The following is an 18,252-nucleotide window of genomic DNA, read 5'->3' as shown; positions in this document are numbered from 1 at the left end:
ACAGAAACTGGAGGGTGGGCTCAAAGCCTGTATCATGCCAATATCTGTTGGGTTGGGCTTGCAAGTGGCTTAGTTGAGCCATGAAACTAGTAGTAAAAAAAATTCTTGCAGTGCTGGAGGGGGGGCTCAAGCCTGTTAAAGCCCCCTACTAGATTCGCCCCTGCCTGTGAGGGATGACGACACAGACCGTTTGTACATCCGCTAGCTGCAAAGGAGTTCATATTTTTCTTTTTTAGTATATAATGATGAATCGGGGCATTTTACTGCCACTGAATTTGGTGAAGAATACATATAGGAATTTGTTGGTGCTATATTGGTCGATTTACTTTACATAATAAGTGAATTGAAACTTACCAAAATGGCGAAATGTTGCTACTTTCTTTTTGAAAAAAACAACGAGCCTTTTTGTCGATTTTCATTAGAGAAACCCCCCACAAGTTCTATAAAGTATCATAACAAAGCAAAGGAAAGGCGCACATGCTAAACGTGCTAGACAACGAGAAAAAAAAACGGACACGCTAGATCAGTACTGCACGCAGGCAAAGTCAACCAGCAAGCACACCAGAAAGTTGTTATTTAAAGTAACACAGATCTCCCGGGAGCTTAAGGAATGATGCCCCGAAAACCATGAACAAAAACACTCCAGTCAAGGATAACCTAGTATCAGCTGCAAATCTTTCTAGCAAGACGATTCCATCCATGGATATTGGCAAAAGTTTCTGTCTTGGCTTTTCTGCAACATGGTCCAAGATTTCAAAATCAAGCACAATTTGAAAACCACAGAAGATGGCTCATTAGGAAATTTTTCAATCAAAACAAGCGCTATTTCTAGTTTTCCAGATTGTCAAGCATATAGTGGCCCTCACTTCCACAAATGTTGGTACTAAAGTGTCGCTCGACAGGGATTCCAAACTTAATAGACACACCAAGCACTTCAGTAGAAAGCATAACACTTCGTCCTGCCTAATTATACAAGGGGGCACATTGGAACTCATGTTCTGAGTTGAGAGAACATCGCCATTGTAACACCGACGCCATCTACCATGTCACGTCCTTGGTACGGTCATCACACGTTGCCTAACTTTGTTTATAGAAAACAGAGTGTATATATTTTTTATTTTACATTCTTGATCAACCGATGGTTTTTGCTTTGATATTATTCCCATGTGTGCACTATTATGTATACTAGTAGAATGCCCGTGCGTTGCCATGGGCTTTAAAAAATAAGATGCTACCCACGGAGCTAAATTAATCGAGAATAATGCACATCTCAGCTGACACATATCATACTATCAGACACAATAATACATTATTAACAACTTTAAAAAAAATATGTTATTGAAACCTGTTATTGACAACTTTAAAAAATACATATTATTGAAACCAATTGAACGCCGAGGAAGGTTGTGATACCCATCCATGGGTGAGTGCATAATTCTGGCGGTGGTGGTGATGTACCTACATTGTTATCCGTATTTCTTTATACTTTTATCAAGGCATGGAACAATTTTACTATCTTGCTCTTTTCTTAATTCAAATACAAACACAATCATAGAAATCTGGAGTTCAAGTTAGTGTTCTCATTCCTCGGCCGATCGATTTTCCGTGGGAGCACATTTGAGCCACCATTGGTTTCTAATAATCTTTGATACAAATGCACACCCCCTGATATCTCAACGTCACAACCTTCTAGTCATGGAGATTACCTAAAGGAAGTATTTTTTTGCCATTATCACTTCTTTATCTGGTAGTAGATTCCATCTTTTTACGAAAGTATGACATATTTTTTTAGACACATACAATGATATTGTTTTCATTATGAATAATGCATTTGTACATAAAGTCATCCAAGTTTGGTTCCACATTCGCGGAACATCCTATGAATTTTCGAGATTCGGTTACACAACCAAGCATGGCATGATGTGAGAAAACCAACAATGATGTGTGCTTGAGCATCTTTGACCATGAAAAAAAGGCATTTTGGGAGTCTTGATCATCACTGAGAGTAAGTTGATTGATCCATTGCGGAACCTTGAGCATTTTTAGAACCCAGAAACCTGGACAAATAATTTGAACTGTATGTATCAATTTCCTAAGTGAGGCCCTGATATCAGCAATCAAAATCATATTTGTGAACAAAATTTTCATATTTTTTATTTTACATTCTTTATCAACCGATGTTTTTTGCTTTGATATTATTCCCATGTGTGCACTATTATGTATATTATTCCCATGTGCGCACTAGTATAATTTAGAAACGGCCTGCTGCATGTGTGACTTTTTTCTTCATTTAAGCACATCATTTAGCTAGGACAAAGTGACCTTGAACTGCCGAAACGTTTTATAGTACCTAGGAACAGAGGTAGTGTATCAAAGATAGTGCAAAATTTTGTTGGCGCCATGTGTGTACAAATTAGAAAGTAGTACACCGTGTCTTCAATGATTACCACTACGCGTTCACAATCTGTCGTAATCTTATCAGTCTTCTAATGCAAACTGCCTGTTACTGCCCAGCTTCTGCGGTTCTTTTGGCAGAAAAACTGTCAATCTGTCATTCGATTAGATAGATAGGAACAGCCCCTTTTTTTTAAGCAAAAGGAGGGAAGGGAATCCAGCAAAAGTAGCAAGGCATAATCGCCGGCTCTCGCATCAGACAAAACCCTGTCGGCCGTGGATTAATTAGCTTTATCACATTTGATTAGAAGCTGCTGCTTGGGGTCTACATACCTTGGGAAGGGCCCATCCTTATAACTAAACTTATCAAAGGCATAGCTTAACTAATCTGCCAGCCAGTCGCTTCTTCTTAATACCGTTTCTATGGAATCCATGCACGTGCTATACATGATGATGGTCAGCCAGCACGAGGATACCCAGCGAAGGTGTAGCGGTCTTGTGCCTACGTTCTGTCCGTGCAACAAGCGGGAGAAGAATCTGTCGTCGGTTCGTCCGTGTACAACACCATCTGGACTTCCATTTGGTAGCTCTAATTTAAAACTCTTAAGTGTGTTTCAAACACCAACTAGGCAACGGATCTTCCGAAAATTATGCCACTCAGCTATCCACCGCAGGAGAAAGTGAAACTAGCAGATGGGTGGGATGTGTGCCCACCAAAGACAATCACTATGGGTGTTAGGAGGCTGGGCATGTCGCGATGCATAACTAGCCGTTGTATAACAGTTTTAAAAAATAGATGCTAAATAACTTTTAATACATGATGCACATTTTAAGTACATGATAAACATTTTTTTAATACCCAGCGAACATTTTCTTAATACATAATGAGCATTTTTTTGAAATACCAAATGAATATTTTTAGTACATCATATAAACGTTTTTATAAAAAATATTTTTAATACACAATGAACATGATTTCAAAAAATATTCAAAAAATATTCATGATTTTAAAAACAGTTCACGAATTCAAAAAATGCCCATGATTTAAATAATTCACTATTTCGAAAAATGTTCAGGAATTTGAAAGATGTTCGCAAAATGAAAAAGAAAGGAAAATGAAAAAATAAAGAAAAAGGAAAGCACAAAACGAACATGAAAAATGGAAAAGGAAAAAAGAAAAAAGGTTAAACATAAGAGAAAAAGGAAAAAATCCCCAACGTCATGGTGACGCAGCTCGACTCGACGTCCGACGCATCCCCGGCGCCCGCGTGCACAGTGACGCACCGCGTCCCGTCCATCGTGCTTGCGCTCGGCGGTCATTTGGGAATTAGTTTGAATTTTACTTTAATACAAATGGATTAAATAGGCTGTTTTGGCCACTGTTTTAAATAGGTTAGGGGCAATTTAATATTTCAAAAAACAATTCTCTGAAAATTACTTAGTGGTTATTTGCAAACCAACGAACATTTTCAAATATTTGAAAAATTCTGAAAAATTTAGCACATTCACATAACATTTGCCATTTTTGTATCTCGAGCAATGTTTTGAACTTTGGTTTCTATTTTTATGACAACATAGATTGATGTTCTGTCAATGCGCTGTTTTTTCTTGGATTTTTTGTGCGTTTTCTTGGACTCTTTTTTTGACATTTTTGAATGTGTAACCGTCATCCGGTGCACCGGTAACACAAGAAGCTTCGGTGCACAAGATACGTCCTCAGGGGAGAAAACAACCGGGCTGGCTGGCCCATCACATTTTTTCCTATTGTTTTCATCTAAGTTTTTTTTTACTCTTTTGTTGTTTTTTAAGTGAAATTTATTTCGGCCTTTTGGAGGAGAAGAACATTAGTTTTTTAGAAGGTGATATTTTGAATATATGCGGATATGTTTTGAAACAACATGAACTATTTTTAAAAACTTTTTTCATTGCTGACAAACATGAACATTTTTTGAAAATTTCAGATTTGTTTTAGACATGTGAACATTTTTTTAACGCTAGAATTTTTGTTAGAAAATGCGAGAATATTTGAGATTGTGAAATTTTTGAAGTGCGGGCATTTTTTTAAATTTTAGATTCTTTTGAAAATCTGTACGAAATTTTGAAAATTCGGAAAAAAAAGAAAAGGAACAAAAATGTGAAAAACCAGAAAACACTGTAAAGGAAAACCGCAGAATCAGAAAGAAACCAGAGCGACCCTAAAAAAACCAAAGAAAGAAACCAGAGCGGAACCTTCTGAAAGGTTTCCAAAACTGGTAAAACCAGAAGGTACCACGCTGGTAGACCGGATGGTGGGTCAGCCAATCTGCTCTCTCGCTGTCACTCCCGTGTGTGTGTGTGATTGTCTTGTAAATTTTCTGACGCGAGCGAACTTTAGAGGTGTTCGACGTGAAACTAATAGTGTTAGGGTATGCTGACTCCAACTGCTCGCATACGTCCGGACAACATGTTCCGTTTTTCGAAAGTCATCCAACTCGGTTCTTTTTTCCGTAAACCAGAAACAAAGTGAGAGGCTTTGCGGGCGTCCGGACCACTGTTACGCCCACTCCCGACTATATCACTGTTACGTCCGGACCACCATTTTTTCTAAAAGTAATAGTGGAGGATGGGTTTAGGACCAGACCACATTTTTTTCTTTCTAAATGTTCGAAATGTAATGAATTTTGTCCGGTTTATATAAAAATTCTTCGTCTTTGTACGAATTTCATCCTGTTAGTTTAAATAATGGTTGAAATATGTGCAGACAGCGTTGGATGGCCGGCTCTTGCATCCGTATTCGCCTGTTTGCCGACGGATGCCGGAGCTAGTTTGCGGGTGAGTGTTGTAGATGCCCTTAGTCACAAGCTAAGCTACAACTGCTCGTACTTGTATTGAGACGGCGGTGTGGCTGCGTTCAGGCGCGGACGACATTGTAAGCATGTGCGCTCTGGATCACTCTGATAAGTTTATTCATTATGCATGAACTTTTTTTTTTGCAGGTCATTATGCATAAACTTGTACATAGCGAAGGTAATACCAAACTTGGTCGACTGGGTACATTAGCCCGGTGCCTTGATTACATACATGTTTATTAATACACTTGTACAATACTTACATCAGATGATACTACATCATAAAATTCCCACACATGACAGCATATACCAAAGAAAAACAGTGATAGAAATATCACGTTCTACCCATCTTTGCTTGTCCAGGAAGCCCAACTAACAGCCACCTTCACATAAACTCGGTTGTACAAGCTGTCACAGAATGAGAACCAGAAAATTCTCCATTTCCTCTTGAACAAGAAGGTGCAGAAGACTACCCAGAGGCCCATTACATATCCAGAGCTCATGGCGATGTAAAACGAGATCATATTGCCCGCATCTTCATGATGTTCCGGAGTAGCTGGAATTAACTCAATTCCTGGACATTTCTTGGGGATCGTGGAACCACAAAGACCAGGATTGCCCACATAAATATACTCCTGGTCATCAAGTGTTTGAAGCTGATTCCCAGATGGTATCTCTCCACTCAGATTGTTGTAGGACAGGTTCAAGTGACTCAATGATGTGAGAGCCGATAAGCCTGTAGGGATTTTACCGAACAATTCATTATGTGATAGGTCAAGAGACTCGACTTGCACCAAGGCGCCAATCTTCTCAGGAATTTTTGCACTGAGGGCATTCCATGATAGGTTCAGGCTCTTCAGCGCCACAAGTGCGCCGATCTCTTCAGGAATCTCTCCTGTGATATTGTTACACGACAAATCAAGATTTACCATGTATATGACTTCTCCTGTATATAATCTCTCTTGGCCTTTTGTGACTATTGTGAAATTCTCTGTGTAGTCAACGTCAGAGCGATAAACAACATCTTCAAAATTGAGTACTCCATTAAATTTATCAGATTTATCTCTGCTTAGAATCATCCTCGTGCAGTTAACAATAGATTTTGGTATGCTTCCTGACATATTGTTGTTGGAAAGGTCCAAATATTGAAGATTAGCTAGCTTTGTGAGCCCCAAAGGAATGTGGCCATGAAACATATTAGATCTCAACCGCAAGAATGCCAAAGATGGCAACTTCTCCCCAATCCATGATGGCAAAGTCCCAAAGAATTTATTGTGTGCGAGATCAAGAAATATGAGGTCGGGACAATTTTTGAGGAATAAAGGAAAAACACCAGAGAGGTTGTTGTTTCTTAAGCTTAGATTACTAAGACTTAAACTTTCTGTGTTTTTAGTGGATTGATTGACTATGCAATCAGGAGCTGACCCAGTGAGCTCATTTCTTGATAGGTCTAATAGTTTCAGTGATGTCAACTTGCACAGAGATGATGGAATGGTGCCAGAGATTGAGTTGCCAAATAGAAGAAGTACTTCAAGTAGTGGCGTTCCAAATTCCAATGGTAGCCCTGATAGTTTGTTTGTACTAAGATCCAAGTAGGTTAGGTTAATAGGAAGCTTAGGAATTGGACCACTGAATTGATTGGAACTGAGATCCATTGCGGATGTCCTCATATATTCCATCATAGATGGTAGAAAACCACGAAGTTGATTTTGTTGCATTCTAACCGAGTCCAACGAGGAAACCATTATCCAAAACCAATCCGGAACTATGTCGGAGATGCTTGCATTTGAGATGTCGAGGTATATAGGTGTTTGCCACCGTAGCCACATCGGAAATTTAGGTCCGAGTAGGCACGACCGGAGTCCAATCATTGTCAGATTAAATGGAGGAAGCCAAATTGAATTCACTGTGATGGCTATTGAATTACCTGACAACAACAATCTCTGCAATCTTGCTAGGTTTGATAAATGACCTTCATGTATAACACCATCCAGGTAGTTGTTCATTAGGTTCAATGCAGTTAGCTTTCTGAGCTCTCCTATCCATAGCGGCACCTGACCTGTGAGTTTGTTTCCACCAAGATAGATAAAGGTCAGATTGAGCCAGGATTCTTGCAGCTTGGTTGGTAGGCTTCCTGTCAAACTGTTGTTAGATAGATCCAAGGCTGAAAATTTATTCCATGAACAAGAAGGCAACCGTTGAAAGAATTCCGTTATGCTTCCATTGATACCGGCATCATGTATAAACAATGTTTCCAAGTTACAAAGTTTTTTCAGGTTTGACGGTATCATGCCCACAAGATTATTATGTGACAGATAGAGCTCTACCATGGAGGTCATATTCCCAATCTCGTCAGGAATTGGACCACTAAATTGACTCCATGAGATATCAAGCAACTTAAGGCTAGTCAAGCCCCAAAACCAGTTGGGTGCTAGACGCTTTGGGGCAAGGTTGAAGGAAATGTCGAGAGTTTCAAGAGATGTCAGGTTTGAATGCACAAGAGAATCAGGACTGTTGTTAAGTTGGCAGCTAGTAAGAAGAAGAACTTTGAGGGAAGGAAGCATATTCACGACTGGCAACCAGTTCGGAATGGTGCTGAGGTTCACAGAGCTCAAGTCCAGGTGTTCAAGGGAAGATAATCGCGACAACCAGGTGATATCCGTGGAGTATGTGTCGGCGTTACCACCAAGACTCAAGTAACGTAAGTCGGTGAGATTACCCAGCTGTGGTGGTATCCTTCCAACAAAGCCCGAGCTGGACAGGTTTAGATACCTCAAGTGGTGGAGAGACGGCAAAGTCTCTGCTAGCTGAAAGCCGCTAAATGAGTTGCCGCTGAGGTCGAGGTACCTTAGACGTTCTAGACCAGCCAACGAGGAGCTTATGTTGCCTCCTAGATAGCTGTCATAGGAACCTTGAAGATCGAGCTTGATGACATGGCTGGTTCTCTTGCTGCAGCGGATACCCTTCCATCGGCAGCAGTGGTCGCCCTGCCACGTCGAAAGGCGGTCTGCAGGGTCCGACAAGCCCGCTTTGAAGCGGACAAGGGCGGATCTCTCACTCACAGCACAACTGCCCGTGTTGTTGCCATGGGCTTCAGTGGAGCTGGTTTGTGTGAGCAGGAACGAGGCTATAGCTAGTTGCACGCACAAGCATCTAAGGACGATGCTCATTGTGTTTAACTTTGTAACAGAAACAACTTTGTATGACTTTGCCTATGGCGACTTTGTTGTTCGATACTGCTATATATAGCACAGCCTAGCCAGTATGGTTTGCTGTCGAAGTACCACCTGTGAAAACTGTAGTATGGCTGAATATTGTTGTTGTATTGATCTGACCCTTGTGTAAAGTATATATAGAAGTATAAGAGAGGTAGAGAGTTGGAGTACAAGACAAGTTACACGTGGTCTAAACTAATTCTATCTCTATCTCCTTATCTCTAACTTAAACCCAATTATATTTCTAACACCACCTCTGTACCAAAATACTTGTCGTTTGAGAAAACCAGTACTAGTTCCCTAGCAACAAGTATTGTGGTACAGAGGGAGTAGCATGCATGCATGCTTTTGGTCTCACGTCATGCAGGATTCATGCTTGTGTGGACAGAACTCTCGAGTTTTTCCTAATGAATACATCTTTGTTTCAACGTTCGACGAGACTGGGTGAGGGCTGATTATCGTAAGTGTTCGTCACCTTTGACAACTGACCTGAAAATACACCACAAACAAATTTCATGGTCAGACCTGTAGACTCGAGTCAAGTCATCTTGGGTGGCCTGGCTTGAATAGATGCGTTCGTCCGTTTCTTTGTTTCTTCCACGATGAATACGTAAAGTGCGTGAAATTCCAAGTGAGTCGAAGAGTTCAACTGTACAACACACACACAACTAACGAATTAGATCGTGAGACCGTCTCGAGATTTCCAAGTGCTCTAGAACTGCCACAATAGTCACGTCATAGAAAAAATTGGTTCATGTGAAACGTGCCGTGCAGAATTCAGTTGGACCAGACATTCTTTGCATCATCGTATGCCCTGCATTCTATTCCTAGACTCGCTGTGGTATTTCTTGACAACACGGTTTAGGTGGCGCTTCTGTGTACCAAGTTTTCTTTTTCTTTCAAAAAAGGATAATATATTAATATCAAGCTGATATCAAGTGCTCCCTCCGTCTCATAATATAAGAACTTTTTTCAACCTATCTCATTCTTATATTATGGGATAGGTTGAAAAAAGTTCTTATATGGGATAGGTTGAAAAAAATTCTTATATTATGGGACGGAGGGAGTACATCTAGCCTTTGCAACAATACAATGTCAAAATTAATCAAGACATCAAGGATGCACATAAAAAGGAAAAGAAAAAAAGACACCAAATGTCATGGTGCAACAACCGACGACATGCAGTACCAAACATCAACATCAACTGCCATCTTTGACAACATATGGACTTCGATAGAGATTCTTTGGAAGCAACACATCTAGAAAGGTAATGACACACACGCACAAGCTCCGTTGTCGTCTGATCCAACCATCAATGGTTTTCATTCCGAAGAGTAGGTCTGAATAATATCCAAGCAATGCCTTTAATAAAGGCACAACCCTTAAGCATTTCCATTGTCAGGTAGAACCAAATAAGGACGGAGCATGCAATGGTGAGAAGGAAATTAGAGCACCATACTCAGCTTTATTAGCTGATTGTTTTCAAGTGGCTCATGAAATACCAACCGTGAAGTTCATGTACTGTCTTAGAGAAGCAAATACATTTAGGTAGACATGCGTATGATATGCAGTTAGAGTTCTCTTGGGAGGATGAGCCTCCAGGTTTTCTATTACCGCATGTAACGAAGTATGTAATTTTTCAGTTATGCAATAAAGTGCCAATAGATTTCAAAAAAAAGAAAGAAGGACGGAGCGGCTACTCAGGGCATCTACAACGGGGGACTCCTATACAAGCGCTTGAGTAAATTGCAAAAAACCGCCACAATTGAGGACCCTAATTCAGAAAACGACCACCATTCAGTTTTTTTTTCAAAAAACCGCCACTATTGTGCTGATAGTTTTCAGAAAACACTAATTACTCAGATAAACACTTGCTGACTGTAAAACTGACAGATAGGTCCCACCGTAAACGATGACTTGGCAACTGAAACTAACGGCGTTTGACTGAAGTTTAGTTGACCGTTAAAATAGACATGGGCCCGTCTTATCAGTGTGATCTTTCTCTATATCGATCTAATTAAAAAATACGTACAGCTCGGCCACAGCGTTCTCCTCCCGATCCCGATCCACACGACAGCCGCCACCGCCGCTCCGATCCGGAAGAATCCCGCGCCGGACCGCCGGTCGCCGCCGGCGAGTCAACCCGCCGCCGCCCCGCCGTTCTTGGGGACTCGAGCAGCAGCGGCGGCCACGCACGGGCGTGCGAGCAGCAGCACCGGCCGCGCACGGGCGCCAGCAGCGAGAGTAGCCATGGCCGCGCACGGGCGCATGAGCACCAGCACCGGCCGCGCACTGGCGCGCGAGCACCAGCCCCGACTGCCCACGGGCGCGCGAGCATCAGTACCGGCCGCGCACGCCGTCTCCTCCAGAGCATGGGCGCGAGCAGCGGCATCGTCCGCGCGCCATCCCAACAACGCCATCGGACAGCTCGCCGGCGCGGAGCTGGGAGGCTCGTTGGCCGGTAGTCGGGCTGGCCGGAGCCGGCAGGGCCGTACTTGTTCGGAGGCGCCTACCAAATCGAGGTCATGCTGGGATCGACAGCCGACGCGATGGCCATGGCCCTGCTCTGCCTCCGGTGCGTGCCGGGATTCCCGAGGGCGTCGAGAGCACGGCCGAGCTCTCCCCGAGGGAGCCGCCAAGGTTGCTCTCTCCATCGTCTACAGCGCGGGGGCGGTGAGCTGGACGTGTGGCGAGCACAAGCACCGGCGGCGAGCAGCAGCAGTACGCAACATTGGGGCAGCGGCCAGCGGTATGCACCGGCGGCGAGCAACAACAGTACGAAGCGTTGGGGCAGCGGCCGGCGGGATGCACCGGCTGCCAATCTGGTGCGGCTGCTATGTGGTTGCTGAAATGCCAAGGAGGCAGAGGAGAGGTTGACCACCACTTTTTTTTCTTCGAATTATGTCCACTAGCGACGTTAACTCGTTCCGGCCACATGGCACCTGACAATGGGACCCAATGGTCAGATTTTTTGTCAAACGTGTCTAATCCAGTGATCAGCGTTTTCTGAAAATTGTCAGCATAATGGTGGTGGTTTTTTGAAAAAAAACTGAATGGTGGTCGTTTTCTGAATTAGGGTCCTCAATTGTGGTGGTTTTTTGCAATTTACTCCAAGCGCTTAGAGAGATAAAATAATTTAAAGAATCACCTAAGAGTCCTTGGCTACAAGACTTGACGCAATAGTAGGCGCTAAAAACTCCACCAGTTACGCTAATCTAGGTGTCGGTGGACACACCTAGATTTAGCACCAACGTACACTTGTAACCAAGGCATCGAATCTCCGAGTGTCTGCAGTGTGAGGTTATGGCGGTACCGTTCTCTCTCGTCACTTGATGTGTGACCAGTATCATGTTGTTGAAACCGCAGCCATCTCTCATTCTCGGCTAGAGGTAAAAGAAGACACAAGACACAAGAAATTTCAGGCCGGCGCACGAACGCACCATGAGCGCACGCATGCCCTAATCGTCTTTATCTTTTCAATGGCTACATGGCTGACTTGAAGAGTTACAAAGGGTTATATGTGCACTCACACGATGCAGCCCACCTCCCCTAAACTGGCGTACGATCCGCTCGCCTGACCCACGCGCACGACGCGGCCAGCTTCCACGAGATTGCACCGGCCACTCCCGCTACTGCAGCTAACTACCTCCGACTCGACCCACGCTACTCGGACGCGACCACACACCGGCGTCCGATCAACAACTGAAACACACGCACACACTCGGGCAAACACTCGCCATGGACTCGACCGTTCACTGACACCGGTCGCCACCATCATGGGGCATGGCTTGCTGCTAACATTCATGCCCCAAGCCATGACCTTGCACATGTCAGGCTCGTCGTCGACGTCGCGCCATGGCCGCTCCTACGACCTTCTCGACGCTTGACGCTGCCTCCATGTTCTTTCTCGACGATCACATGCCGAGATTCTTCTCCACCGGCCACGTCGAGCTCCTCAGCGACGCACGCCGAGCTCCTCCACGACGCCACGCCCTGCACGCCCCGGCTTGCGCACACGATCACGCACTGACGTGATTGACGTGGCCGCCCTGCGCTCCGCTGAACGTGTTCTCCTCTGGTGATCCACACGCCCTCAGCTCATGCACATGTCGCGCCCTGACGCAAGCAACGTGGCCGCTCGAGCTGCCTCACCCGCCGCACGAACGACTTCTCCTCCACGCCGCCGAGCAACCTCCAGCGACAAACACCGGAAGGATGTAGCCGAACTCGAGCACAACGGCGACATACGCCTCCTCCCAACGTCAACCGCACCGTCGTACGCGCGCCCGCGGTCCCGACGCGTCCAGTGCGCACCCATAACACGCACCGGTCGCGCCCGGCTCACCGCCGCGGCTTATTGCCCTGCACCGCTGCGGCCTCAACCGCAGCGTAGCACCTCCATGCCGCCACGCCGCGCCACCGCCGCCTCTACGCCACCACACAGGTCCACCGCGGCTCCGTGCAACGCGCCTCCACGGTTGTCGCGCCGAGCCGCCGTGACTGCTGCGCCACCACGCAGGTCCTCCGCGACCACTGTGCTCTTCACGCGCATGACATCACACCGCATAGCCGCAGACTCGCCGCGCGTCGCCGTCGCCACGCGCTCTGCAGCCGATGCCTCCATGTCGGCCGCGCACGCGGCGGACGCCACGCGCGCCACGACCGTCCCTCGAACCTGGTCGCTCTGATGCCAATTGTTGGAACCGCAACCCTCCACTAGTGCAGAACCGGGCTATAGCACCGGTTCGTAATGCCCTTTAGTGCCGGTTCGGTAACCGGCACTAAAGTGTGGGGACTAAAGGTCCCCCCCTTTAGTACCGGTTCCGCACGAACCGGTGCTAAAGGGCAACCACATGGCACGAGCCAGCTCCGGGGGCAGGGAGCCCTTTAGTACCGGTTGGTGACACCAACCGGTATTAAAAGGTTGGGGGTTTTGGTTTTATGATTTATTTTTCATTTAATTTTGTGTTTTCCATTTAATTCTTTTTCTTTTGCTGGTATTTTACGATACGACATATTGTACACGTTATGCATATATATAAATAGAATTTCAAGTAGAACCGATCATATATATTCCTTCCCCCTAACTAAACTAGCAGCACAATTAGTGTGATGAGATGTCGCATTTTGTTCCTGCTCTGCTAGAAGAAAATATATACAAGCATATTGGTTTGATTCGATTCGCGTAGCTTTCGGACGTACTCTGTGTACCTACTGCCTGCTCACTAATGCTGCTATAATTGTGCTGATTCGATCCGATTAGCTTTGGGACGCACAGTATGTATCTTTTTTTTTCCGGGAGAAATAGCATTGCATTACTCAATCACAATGTCTTTACAATCATAAGATGCTATTTCCACTACTTCATCTCGACCAGCTCCTAACCAAGTCAAGGTCCTGCCTTGGGTTCTAGCAAACTTTGCTAAGCAATCACTAGCTTTATTTTGAGATCTAACTATATGAGAAATACAAGTCTTCCTTAAACCCATTAAGTGCTTAATCTCTCTAACAATAGAAGAGTAAGCTGAGCGATCCGCATCCAAGCTTGATATGAGAGAGATCACTTCGATAGAGTCCATCTCCACCACGATCGGCAACTCGCTTCACTGCAAGGCAAGGGACAAGCCTTCCATACACGCGCACAACTCCGCCTCAAGGGAGTCTCTGCACGAAAACAACACCCTGCATGACGAGAAGTTGATAGCCCCGCGATGATCACGTAAGATCATGCCCGCACCCGCTTGTTCTGACGCAACAAAAGATCCATCAGTATTCAATTTGCACCACCCCGGCTCGGGCGTAGTCCAACTCCGTTCGTCCTGATCACCAACGCTTTCCCCCCTTCTCACTGTATCTTTCCATTCGATATAAGTTTTGCCTTTGGCTGGGTCAGCCTGTGGATTCTGCTTGATACCAACCAAGGACACCAGATAGCTTTGCAGAAATCTTAGAGAGACTTCCATAGGTGGGGCAGGCTTAGCATGAACTAGCTCGTTCCGGACAAACCAACTCCTCCAGAAAATCATTAGTAACATTACGTATCTGCTGGTCACTAGTAGTACGAGTAATAATGCTGGTCACTAGTAGTACGAGTAATAATGCTGGATGCACAGTACGTATCTGTTGGTCACTAGTAGTACGAGTATTTGTATCAATTTTATACATGAAACTAGGCTATTTAACCCCCCCCCCCCCCCTCAAGTGTCAAAATTGTCTGAATTTAGTCCATTCCTGTGCCAGCATCTGTTTTTTTGTGACGATAAACAATAAAAATGGGGGATAGTTTTTTCATGTGTGAATGTTTTCTATTTGTCCAAAAAAGATAGTAGCACATTTTTTGTACGGCCCCTATTTTCTACAATAATAATGCTCGACTTACAGAATAAATATACAGATGTATATGTCTTTATCTCCAATAACACCCCTTGATTTCCAAACCACCCCACCCTCCCCATTTTGATGGTGGGCCTCCATGTCATCCCGTAAGTTCCTTCCTTAAAACAAACAGTAGGAGTACAATTACCCCTTTCTACAAATTAGTTGAGTTTCAAGAAATACATGAAACTTTGACATGTCAATCTTTTTCCTTCTTTTGCATTTTTGTTCCTAGCTATTTCCCCTTTTTCATGTTTCATGTTTTTGTTCCTATTTTTGCATGAAGCCGTCCCACATCGTTGTCAAAATACTTTTCAACGGGACAAATGACCATGTCCAGACCACTTTACTTTAGGGACCATATGGATTTTTGTGATGAAGGTGTTTCTTGAATTGGACCTAACAATACCAACCAAATCTTACCACTTTAGAGTTTAGAGACTTCTCGACATAAAAATAAGTTCACGGTTTGACTATTTCAAGTAGGGGTGGAGCTAGCAACGGGTTTACGCCCTCGGCTGAGCTAGCTTAAGCGATGAACTCACACATCATTGTCAAAATACTTTTCAACGGGACAAATAACGAGTCTAGACCACTTTAGGGACCATATGGATTTTTGTGCTGAAGAAGTTCCTTGTATTGGACCTAGCACTACCAAACCTAATCTTACTACTTTAGGGACTTCTGGACATAAAAAATAGTTCACGGTTTGACTATTAAGTAGGGGTGGAGCTAGAAAATAAATCTGATGGCGTCATCTACATTACACTAGGTTCAACTTTCACAAAGAAACAACACTTGGTGCTAATTTAGTACATCCTATGCTCCTAAATGTGAGACGTTGTGGCAGTTTAAATTAAACTGTCGAAACGTCTTACATCTATAAAAACAGAGGTAGTAGGATGTAGTGAAGGATCTGTAAAAGTCATTGGGGTCAGCTGACCCAGTCCAGGCAGCTCCGTCCCTTGCGGAGCTAACAATGGGTTACGTCTGGGCTAAGCTAGCTTAATTGTTTTCCTTTCTAAGGCCTTGTACAATGCAAGGTGCTTGAAAAAATAAACCAGGCTTTCTTTAAACACTGGTGCTTATTTGTACAGGACATGCGTTTAATTAAACGTCTCTCCTATAAAAATAGGCAGCGGTGCTACGAAAAAGCCAGTTTATTTCTCTAAGCACCTTCCTAAGCGTCTAGCATTGTACAAGGCCTAAGAGGCAATTGCAGGAACGTTGTTACTAGGCTTGGGGCTACTGATTTTAAGGATATAATATTTCTGGTACTCCCTCCGTATCAAAATATAAGACGTTTTTTATACTATCATAGAGCCAAAAATCATTTTATATTTTGATACAGAGGGAGTATCGAAGTAGAGAGGCGGAGCACAAACTTTGGAATACACTCCCTTTGTTCTAAAATAAGTGTCACAACTTATTTTTGGGTAGAGGGAGTATGTTTTTGCTTCTTCATGAAAAGGATATAAATTTGTGCATAGGTCACCTAAAGATTCTTGTGTAGCTAAGTCGATGTATTGAGTTGTCTAATGCCCTCATTTTAAGATACGCGCACAACATGGAATCAAAATTAGACCGGACGGTTAACATCATCAGCCAAGATGTAATATGCACGTGCAAATCAATTATATGAAGGAAGAGAAATGCAGTTTAAGACTTGATTCATTTGCATGGCACATATCAATTAATTTCACTTGATCAATAAAATGCTCAATGATCAGTGAAGCTGACAAATCACTGTGCCTTTTTTTTTTTGAGCAGACAACGGCAAGGTGGTGTGCATCGCGAGCCCCTACTCCTACACCTGCGACGTCTTCGGTGACGTCCGGACCAACGGCACGGCGCACACCGTCACCCTCGTGCCGGCGACGTCCCGACCAGAGCGCCGGGAGTGGAGCATCCAGGCCTACGCCCGCTTCAACATGACCGGCATCCCCAACGTCACGGTGACGCAGCTCGACTCGACGTCCGCGCTGTCCCCGGCGCCCGCGTGCACGGTCACGCACCGCGTCCCGGCCATCGTGCTCGCGCTCGGCGGCCACCTGGGCAACTACTTCCACGACTTCAGCGACGCGCTCGTGCCGCTCTTCGTGGCGTCGCGCCGGTACGGCGGCGAGGTCCAGCTCCTGGCCGGCAACATCCAGCCCTGGTGGCTCGGCAAGTACGAGGCCGTCGTGCGGCGGCTGACAAAGTACGACGTCCTGGACCTCGACCACGACGATCAGATCCGCTGCTTCCGGCACGTCACCGTCGGCCTCAACATGCACAAGGAGTTCAACATCGTGCCGGAGCTGGTCCCCGGCGGCGTCCCGCTCTCCATGCTCAACTTCACCGCCTTCCTCCGCGAGACCTACTCCCTGCCGCGCGCCGCTCCCATCCGCCTGACTAATAAGAAGAGCAGCCCGCCGGTGGACGGGAAGAAGATGAAGAAGCCGCGGCTGATGCTGCTCGACCGGGGCCACTACCGGAAGCTCGTCAACGTGCCGGAGATCGTCAAGGCGGCCGAGAAGGCCGGGTTCGAGGTGACCATCGCGGACCCGCGGTTTAACGTGCGCGTCAAAGAGCTGGCCCTCTCCGTGAACTCGTTCGACGTGCTGCTCGGCGTGCACGGCGCCGGGCTGACCAACTCGGCGTTCCTGCCGCCGGGGGCGGTGGTGATCCAGGTGGTGCCCTACGGCAAGCTGGAGCCGATGGCGCAGAGGGAATTCGGCGACCCCGCGGCCAACATGGGGCTCCGGTACCTCGAGTACAGCATCTCCGTGGAGGAGAGCACGCTGCTGGAGACGCTGGGGCCTGACCACCCCGCGATCAAGGATCCGGATTCCGTCCACCGGAGCGGGTGGGACAAGGTCGCCGAGTACTACCTTGGCAAGCAGAACGTGCGCGTCGACGTCCAAAGGTTCGCGCCGACGCTCGCGCTCGCGCTCGACCATCTCCGGCAACAGTAGCTAGGGTTACATGCCTGTGAGGGATGACGACAGAGACCGTTTGTACATCCGCTAGCTGCAAAGGAGTTCACATTTTCTTTCTTGGTGGAGATAATACATATAGGAAAAAGTTGGTACTATATTGGTCGATTTATATTTTACCGAAGTGAATAGAAACTTACCGACATGTCTGGTTGGTAAAAACAACGAGCCTCGTCGTTGATTTTCATTAATTAGAGAAACCGCGACATGTTCTAGAAAGCATCAATGTATCATCATAAAACAAAGCAAAGGAAAGGCGCACATGCCAAACAGCTATACCTGCTAGCCAAGTAGAAAAAGCAGACACTCTATAGCACTACTGGATGCAAGCAGAGTCAGTCAGCAAACACATCAGAAAGTTGTTATTTAAACTAACACAGATCTTTCGGGAGCTTAAGGAATGATGCCGCAAAGACCATGAACAAGAAGGCTTCGGGCAACACCTTCTTGATCCTCAGCACC

At 45.4% G+C, this 18,252-nt stretch overlaps 1 protein-coding gene and 1 pseudogene across 1 annotated transcript; one reads left to right on the top strand and one right to left on the bottom strand.

Annotated features, from left to right (window-relative positions):
* Positions 1-5,563: 5,563 nt before the first annotated feature.
* Positions 5,564-8,392, bottom strand: LOC125547585 (receptor-like protein EIX2). Its single transcript, XM_048711405.1, has one exon. It carries the CDS (start codon positions 8,390-8,392, stop codon positions 5,564-5,566), a length of 2,829 nt encoding a protein of 942 aa, XP_048567362.1.
* A 4,667-nt stretch (positions 8,393-13,059) lies between these two features.
* LOC147977756 (beta-1,2-xylosyltransferase XYXT1 pseudogene) lies at positions 13,060-17,933 on the top strand (annotated as a pseudogene).
* Positions 17,934-18,252: the final 319 nt, after the last annotated feature.

Source organism: Triticum urartu, chromosome 3A, assembly GCF_056163025.1.
Source record: "Triticum urartu cultivar PI428250 chromosome 3A, HENAU_Tu73, whole genome shotgun sequence".
NCBI lineage: Eukaryota > Viridiplantae > Streptophyta > Magnoliopsida > Poales > Poaceae > Triticum > Triticum urartu.
The sequence above is the reverse complement of the archived record's forward strand: the minus strand, read 5'-3'. Positions and strand labels throughout refer to the sequence as shown.